Genomic DNA, 9,434 nt, shown 5'->3' with positions numbered 1-9,434 from the left:
CCTGCTGGATAGCTTCTATGCGTTTTTTTCTTTTCTGCCTCTTTCTTTTACTCTCCCTCCATCTTTTTAGCTTCGCAGGCTCTCGCCGTTTTTGTTCTTTGTGTTCCTTTTTTCGACCCCCAACTTCCTCTCAGTTTGTTTCCCACTCTTCTGTGACTCGCCCCTCACCTCTCACTCCATCTTGCTCATACAATCGTACTTGGCAGGACCTCCTAATTGGAAACAAGCTGTGAGATGGGCTTTCAGTTGGAGGTTAAAATTGCATCTGACCTGCCTCCTGCTGCATCTTTTCTTCTCTCCTTTGGCTGAATTACAAGCTTGTACACAGTGGCTGAGAGCAGATATATAAAGAACAACACAGGGAACAGGGAAGCAGAAAGCTGACTAACCACTGGCTGTAAACAGCAGTGGCAGAACATGTAAACAGGGCCAAGCCAAGTTTACTCCAGAAACGCAAATAGTTAGCATTTGACTTGACTGAAATCGTTTAAACTTACACCCTGCATTTAAAAGGAAATAAACATATATATATATACACACGTAATTTTCCATTATATTATTCAACTTCTTAAACTCAAGTGGGTCAGACAAGACAACACAGCGACAGCGTAGGACATCACGTGATATCCAGATGTTCCTGCTATGCATAGAACATGATTACAGATTACATTAAAAAAAAAAAAAACTAAAAAAAGGGGGGTTCCAATGACAACATCTGGGGCATTACGTTTCAACTAATACACAAAAACATGGCATGACCTTTACATGGTAATTATTGTGTGAGGCTATATTCAGTCAGTCATAACTTCCTTGTTGTCAGTGGGAGAGGATAAAAGGGATTTGTTGCACAAAGGACCACAGCCAGGCACAGAAACAATTACTTCCACCCAGTTAGATCACAGACTGCACTGTCTGGACCCCAAGACTGTGGGACTAGACACTGCAACTTATAAAGAAGTAGTACGGGTAGTACGCAGAAATTGTGCAAATTTACAATTTTTTGGGCATTGGATTTTTGTTTAAACAGAGAATGATGGCATTAAATCAAATAAGAACGCTGATAAAAAAAAATGAATGCGTATCTTCATCCGTCTTGAAAACAGCTGCAGAATGCAGTGAGATATTTTTACGCAAGTTTCTTTTGTTCCACAAAATATACATACTTCTGCTGAAAAGGTTTATCACGGGGTCTGAGGGGATTGGAGTGCTTTTGTAGCCAAGCTCAAGTGGTCATCTGAGGAGCAGCCTGGCACTTCTACGAGGGTTGAACATTTTCAGTTCCAGAAGCTGTCGCTTGATGTGATCACTTTCAGACAATCATCCTCAGGAAAAAAATATCTACATTATAGAAAAGACTACAATCTGAGCCACTGTATACTATTCTTTGGAAAAACCCTCTTGGATCAAATGTGATTTGAAGAGATCATACTTTATTAGATATCCTTCAATCCTGTTACAACAGGCATGAAACCAAAATGTCCAAACTGCCAAAGAATCCAAAGTGGCTGTAAATCACTGCAGCATTTCTACAGATCTGGTACGAGCATCTCATGAAAAATGTATAATAACTGGATGAGAAATGTTCGTTTCCCTTTTCCTCTCTTGTGCACGAAAGCCGTGAAAAACAAATATGCAGGAAATGCTCTCTCCGTAGGGGAGACCAACTTTTTCCAATCGCTCGTTAACGCACACATAGCAAACCTGCCGTCATTAACGGGTTTATTCTTAGACAAGAGTGGAGATCATAGAACAAAGACTGAATCTGCATTGTTACCGTCTCGCCATGAGCTGGGTGGAGTTTTAAATCAATTCACACATCAGTATTCATCCCTCGTGAAAGTAGAAACAACTTTACTATGTGTGTGAATGTGACTGCGTTAAATTATGGTGTCTGAGAACGGAGGGTGAAAGGTGGGACTGAACTGGGGGGGTTCAGACAAGGCTGAATGAATTAACGGATCTAAATAAGCATGCTCATTGTTATGCCAATCCAATTACTTCAATTGTTTTAATGTTGCGCCTCTGAAAGCACAAGGGCAAGGACAAGGTAATACTGTGATCAGTAAATCAGTTTTTGTAATATTACAGAAATTTTGCAAGGGACAGGAGGGTCAAACTAAAGCCTGCAGACCGAAGGCAGTGTGCCATGCTGGCGATGTCAGAGTGTGATGCTGTGACCTTCCAAACAAACAAGCCAAGCTGTTACAACTTAGAGACTCAAAACTTTAATCTTCCTCAATGCTACTTAATAACAAGAGAATTTTGTTGCAGCTCAGATGCCACCCATCTCTCCGTGTGAAATCCTTCCCTGACAGGGCTCGACGAGCAGCGGTGAGTTGACAGGAAGTGACAGACGAGGACAAAGATTCAATGTCTTAACAGTCCATTTGCTGAGCGAGTGAGTGCCACTGGGATATTTTCCTCCATCGTCCGTCATTAAATATGCGAATGCTGTGAGGGTCAATGGTAGAAATATACTTGTGTCGTTACTCAGGTTTCAAAACGAAACCCCAAAAGTCGATATTAAAAGGCCCGTCACTCCAACAAGTGTAAAACAGCAACATGTTAAACAGCTGATGAGGGGGTCTATCACATCAAACCCCTAAAAATGGAGGGGTCACACAGGACATGGGTTGGGGCCAAGGCATTCCTGGCTGATACAGTTGAGCTTGTCTGGGAAATGACTGAGCAAACAGCAGCCAGAGTGGCTTCCCCTTCATGGCACCAGTGCTTTGTCCTAACTAATCCACACCACATAGCCACAATCAAACACCCAGCCCCATACAGACCCCAGTGACAACAAGGCACAGATTTGGGGGGTGGGGGTAGATCCCATCGTGCAAAGCTGGAAGACAGACGCCAGTTTTCTCATCAGATTTGAGCAGAGGAAGCAGCATTGCTTAGCCAAAGTGATGATCACAGAGCAGTGTTTTAAGCCATCTTATAAGTGTTTTGAGCAATACTCCCTTAGTGGGAGATAGAGACTAGTTACAGAGAAAGTGTTACTGGGCACTACACAGGCTTTTTTTTTGTTGGGCTTTTCATCCCTTTAATGGACAGGACAGTTGAAGACAGACAGGAAACAGGGGGCAGAGAGAGGGGGGAATGACATGCAGCAAAGGCCGTCCGATGCCAACTGCAGCGAGGACTGTAGCCCCAGTACATGGTGCGCCTGCACAACCCACTACGCCACTGACTAGCCCTACATGATCATTTAGAAAGTTGGAGATATCAAGAGCAGAAGAGGAAGCATGATGTATCCACTAAAGGGCAAACAAATGATTATATTATTACAACTTCATCATCTCTGGGAAATGTAGTTATCCGTTTCTTTTCGATCACAATCTGCCATTCATGGAAATGACAGCTATGAGTTTCCCATAAGACAATCAAATGTATCACAGAGACAAATATCAACTCATAACAGAGGAGTGATGGACCCATTGAAAAACTAGGGAGGTACTCACCTGTCGTATTCTGCATTGTCTTTGTCACAGCGTGCATCTTTGTGCTTCTGCCAGTCCTTCCCATGCTTACAGGTGGTGAGGAGGACCACGTCCTCCGAGTTATGCACATGATATAAAGCATTCCTAGTGTCCGAACCTATTCCAGTCAGGTACCTCTTCCCCTTGAACACAAGCATGTACTTCCTGTAAGGGGGAATTGTGTTGTGTTTCAGGTACCCCCTTTCCCCTCCTGTCCTAGTGTGGTCTTTAGAAAAAAGAGGGATGGAAACGTCAAAATTAGGTCTAAAGTTCTCCGTGCTGATGCTGGCCTTGGCCAACATGGCAAGGCCGATGTCAAAGCCAAGATCTTCAGTGTAATCTGGCCAAGTGCCAGAGTACAAGTTAAAGATTATGTGATTTCTGCCTTCATTCCACAGAGGAAGGCTCTGGATTTTTGCTTTCAAGTTGTGGACATACTGGGGTGAAAGCTGGTCCCGATCCAGTGTGTCCAAACTCAACACAAACAGGCATGCCTGTACTGGGTCTGGTGTATAGAACCTGGACCCTTCAATAGAGGACAGAATGTTCTGATAGCTCTCTGAGATCTTCTCTCCTTTCTGCTGGGGATACACGTAAACTTTAAATCCATTCCTCTCACACAGCGAGAAGTCAAAACAGGACTCCATTCTGCAGCGTTTTCCAGTGTAGTGGCCTGAGTTAATGTCCCTCTTCTGTCTAGGAGATATGTGCTCGTTGAGATCATTGCTATGGTCCTTCTCCCAGGTGCTGAAAGGTTGCAGGTACCCGGGCAAGCGACGCCACCGCGCCCCGGGGTGATAAACCGAGAGGCTGCGGTCATCACGCCGGTTAGGACCCCGTTTGGACAGCGGGACTTGTATCCCCCCAAAACACAAAAGCAGAATGAGACACGCGCCGGCGGAGAACAGAATTAAATACCGTTTTTTGGCCTGCATGTGTCCTGCGATCTGAGTTCAAGTGTCTGGCGACGAATCCAAGAAGTCCCGAAGTTTTGGTCTCACCACCTCCTGTGGGAACGTTCCGCCATCTTCCCCTGGGCTGCAAGGGTTGTGCGCTCGCGTCTCCCTCCTTCTGCTTCAGATGCCTTTCACAAGTCCGGGAACTGATCCAACGCATGTGGGCGATTTATAATGTTCATCCACCTCGTCTCCTCGTCAGTTGTTGTATTGATTAACTTAAAACAGCTTTCCCGAAACAACCGCGTAACACCACACGATCAAATCTGTGCATCTCCTGTCGTACACTACTTTTCTTTGTATAACACCACCTCTGCTTAGCAAAAGACGGTCATCTCAGCACAGACTATTCTTTTCTACCTACCTAGCATCAAATATCAACTAAGAACAAGACATACGGGTACATACTTCAGTTACGTTCAAGCAGCAGTGTGTGCCAGACTTGTTGCCTGGACAGTAAACTATTGTCCCTACTGTACAGCCTCCGCTGGAGACTATAAACCGAACGGGCACCGGAGCTCTAAAACATTCAACATACACAGTGTGAGATGTCGCCTAGGTAATTTAATTTACTGCATCTATAGGCAACACACAACTGGTGAGCCTAAACAAAAACAACAACAAAATCAACAGCAGATTTGGCTAGCTTGCTAGCAAGCTAAGTAACTAGCCAGTTTCTGAAAACATTTCCAGTTAGCTTGTTAGCTACGCGGTCGCATCAGAGGCTTTAACGCTGGTTCGGAATAAAAAGCAGTCGAACAATCTTCACCTGCCCTCCTTAAACAGCGACTCTCCACTCCTCTACAACTTGTCCGTCGCTACTCTCTTTTAACCGTCAGACTAATATCTCGGTGAATTTCCCCAGTCGTATAAAGTGCTGAAGTGGTGGCTCACATACACAAACAAGAGTGCCGTAGAGACGACAAGCCAAGAGGAGCCGGGCCGTCCCACCACCACGACCACTGCTGATGATGTGATGTTCCTCCACGCGCACTGTGCGTTACTATTGGGTATCGTCATATCCGAGGCGGGCGGGGCTTCAACACACCCATTCACTTCCAAAGAAAGCTGAGCAATTAGCGGAAATGAGCCCGAAACGTTGCTGAGTGAGCCAACAGTCATGGTGAGTATAATTTTCCCAGATCTGTGGAAATTAACATATCATTTTGCTGACATGAATATCCTTTAGTATAACATTCATTTATGCTTAAGAAACATTACAAATCAAATCAAGCCATTTACCTGAAAATTTCGAGTTTGTCACTGTCTTGTCACTTTGTTAAGTTAAAGTTAAACCATGTGTGTTTTCATTGAAAAACTTTCCTTTCCCCATAAACCAAAATGTTTTGATATCTACACAGCAATCAAATTAATTGAATAGAAGACTTGAAACCTTTTGAAATCAACCAACAACATCAAGTTAATATAAATCACTTTGAATTATATTAACACGGAATATCCAAATTTGAATTAATACACCAGGTTTTGAAAATTTGGCTGATCTTTTAATCAAAAACGTTCTGAATACGTCATTGGCTTCTTAGGTAGGTAAGCATCAGAAGTTTGGCACAATTCAATTAACCACTGCTGAAAAAAAAAATAAATAAATAAAGAGAAAAGAATGGAAATGTTTGACAAAGTAATCCCACCTTCGGACATTTCAAATGTCAAATTTCAAATAGGACATTTATGTTTTGTCTATGTAGAGTAGACAGAGACAATCATAAATACAACATACCCACTTCAATCATCACGTTTTTATATCAATTAAATGTTGACAATGACACAGAATGCACACATCATTCTGAGTGGCTCCTTGTTTAAGCGTCTTTTTTTTTTATTTATTTGTTCATCTTTAAAGATAAATGATTATTAGCATTTTATTGAACTGTCAATTTGGTGGGTACTAGTGGGCTATGTCATAAAAATGTAGTAGGTTCAGGCCCATAAAAAAAAAAAGAGATTCTGTATCTAAGAGATTGGCAAACACACTTACGTGACACTAGATTGAAAAAAGTTTTTAAAAAAATCCACTGCACAGAAATATTTGAACTTTTGTGTTAGATTTCAGAAAGACAGCAGCATGTGCAGGGCAGTTTGAAAAACAAAGTAGCGAACAGGCTGACAAACTACTAGCTTCGCAGCCTAACAATTAACTACATTGTGAAAACTGTTCAGTCGAATTCAGTCAGTGCCGGTACAGCCAATAATACCAAATACCAGTGGGAAGCTGTGTAATACATGGGTGACATGCATTGCAGCTCATTCATCTTTAGACAACATCTTTCAAAGAAAATGACCACTGGGCAGATCGGCCTCATCTAATTCAAATCTGCCTTTGTTTTATAAGTTTTGGACTGATGAGCATAGTAGTGCAGATCAGTCATATGTACGTGCCAAAAACCTGTTAAAACTGTTAGCAATAGCCTCTCCCATTGCAAGAATTGTAATGAAAAATTAGGACTAACAGCACAATGGCAATGCAGTGTATAAGCCAGGTCTTTCCTGGCATGAAGTAAGCCGTGACGTGTTTCCACAGCTGCAGCGGTCTGAAAGAGCACAAGTGATTTTGCAGAAGTGGGAAAGGAGCAAGGAGGAATGTGAAGCTATGTTCCTCAGGAGCTGTGAACCAGCTCTCTGCACTGCCTCAGTACCCCATGGACCACTGATCAAAGACAGAGGGGGTGGTTACCACCTCCTCACTCTCCCTCCCTCCTCCCCTTTTCCTTTGTTTGCCCTCTGTCTATTTCAGTGTCCCCACTTTGGCCTTTTCCCTCGCCCCCTTTCTCTCTCATCCCCTGCACTGTCCTCTGGCATCCTTTCCATCTCACCCCCTCTTTCATCCCTTCAACTGGGGGTGGGGTGATGATGACTGATGTGAATAGATTGATGTTCCCCAGCTTCTGCCATTAAGAGGTGTGAATATGTCTCCTGTAAAAGTCAGTCAATTCTAATTCAAACTCTTTTAATTGGTTGATTCTTGTGGAATTGTGACAGTCCCTATAGTAATAGGTAATAGTCTGAAGACTATTTTTGCGCTTCATGTGGGCTTAATTGGATGCCTCACTTCAAAACCAACAAGATGAAAGAGGACAAAGTCACCAGAAATACACACAATTTGATTCCAAAGGGGGGGAAATGCATTGAAAACTGTGTCAGTTTTTTTTCCTGTCAAACAATCATGTGCAGCGTAATAAGACCTCAGAGGTGCTGTCCCCCTGCTGTGGCATTGTGTTTGCTGAGATGAGCACTGGCCAGATTTAGAGCAGCAGGGTGACTGAGCCAGAGCAGCACTCCTACTGTGTAATACATGCAATCATGCCAATATCTAATTTGGAAGCACCCAGGTCAGCATAGTTTTTCCCAGCCAGCCTGCAAGACAGCCTGCCAAGCCACTAAACAGCCAAATGGAGATTTATTATTTCCTTCTGAGTACATTTTGAGGTGATTCATTTGCACTTTGTCAAAAACTGCGGATTTCTTATTTAAAATTCCATCCCCATATTGATTGAAAATATTCATTGGTGGCATACGTAGAGCCATGCAGATGTAGGCACGGCCACACACACATGTGGCCGTGTAATTGCTATGTGTATGTGTGAGCCTCTTTCATGTAGAGCTCAGCCTTGGATGCGATAATTTATGCTCCCCTCCTGACTCAGAGAGGCAGCCTTGGTGAGGAGCCTCATCCATCTGTGTTGACACTGCAATGCACAAATCACATCTGAGCCCCATCAACATGAACAGTGAAATGAAGGTTTCATGAGACAAACGCAAGTGTCTTGAAGCCGAAAGAGCCAGTATGATCATCCGCAAGGCTTAAAGCGGAAGCCTAGTGAATATTTAGTTTTTCAAAGGACAACAACTCACACAGGTTGACTGAAATGTATTTCTGAAAACATGGAAGGGAAGAAAAAAAGCGACGCCATCAGTGTCAGTGCTTAGTGTTGAAGTTTTGCCGAGTTTTCGGAGGCGATGAGTTGGACTGGATGCTTCTCATTGGCAAAAGTAACTGAGACTTGTGGAAATAAATAAACTGATCCAAATCGATGCTCTGTCTCTGTGACAGCTTGCATAAAAATGCATTATTATGTGGATACAGGACTGTGCAGAAGACCTGAGCCGACCCTCATGTCTTAATATTTCACTTCCAAAAAGTCAGGCTTTGTTGCATTCTTTGAAAGTCGTCTTCAGCTCTCCAGGCTTTCTGAAGGTCATTCAGAGTCTTTCTCTGGACACTGGCTGCCGATTCACTCGTTTTCAGTTTCAGAGAAATATAATTCTTATTACGTTGCTTAGTTGTTCTTGTGTCTTTTGTTGTACCCACGAAAAATGCCAAAGATAACACAGTTTAACAGGAAGATAAAATAATTCTTGCTCCGAAAAGGTGCTTCTCAAAGAGTTGTTCTCTGAAAACGTGGCACATCTGGGCATGCTCTGCAGTGCTTCCTAAACAAATTGTGGAAACTGGACATGAGGAAGAATAAAGAAGAAACATCAGGCCTTAAAAACAAAAAAGATGTTGATGTCAGATACTATACACCAGGCGCTGAGTGAACATCCATGTTTAAGGTCGCATGCTTGGCAGTGCATATGGAAACTAATGAATCTCTTGCTGTTTTCATTTCAGTGTCCAGTTGGAGGACCACATTCCATTGATGCAAAGTAGATCGGCATCTACAAAAAGATCATGCACTCTGGGCAGGCGTACTACGATTCGTAGTGCTACTGTCCACAGACAATAACCTTTGAGCTTGTTGAAAGACTGCACACAAGTCTGTCTTTGTAAATTTGGCGTTGGCTGAGTTCCCACAATCCTTCTCCCAGCATGGGCTTTGAGCTTCCCAAACAAACACAAAAGAGCAATCTATGGCCGCATACATTCATTTACGACACCCACAGACTCAACAGTGAATAGTGTGAATTGTGTGAACTAAAACGTTTAGATAGAACAGAGCCAACTCTTCTTCTTTCTTTTTTTTGCACCAAGTTA

General features: G+C 43.0%; 1 protein-coding gene across 1 annotated transcript in view; it reads right to left on the bottom strand.

Annotated features, from left to right (window-relative positions):
• Window positions 1-5,404, bottom strand: part of LOC142379790 (exostosin-1a-like) — a 44,971-nt gene extending 39,567 nt beyond the window's left edge. Inside the window, exon 1 of the mRNA XM_075465059.1 lies at window positions 3,468-5,404. Coding sequence (XP_075321174.1) covers window positions 3,468-4,420 — 953 coding nt within the window. The 5' untranslated portion in view covers window positions 4,421-5,404. The remainder of the gene's footprint in view (window positions 1-3,467) is intronic.
• Between the last annotated feature and the right edge of the window lie 4,030 nt (window positions 5,405-9,434).

This window comes from Odontesthes bonariensis, chromosome 5 (assembly GCF_027942865.1).
Source record: "Odontesthes bonariensis isolate fOdoBon6 chromosome 5, fOdoBon6.hap1, whole genome shotgun sequence".
Taxonomy (NCBI): domain Eukaryota; kingdom Metazoa; phylum Chordata; class Actinopteri; order Atheriniformes; family Atherinopsidae; genus Odontesthes; species Odontesthes bonariensis.
The sequence above is the reverse complement of the archived record's forward strand: the minus strand, read 5'-3'. Positions and strand labels throughout refer to the sequence as shown.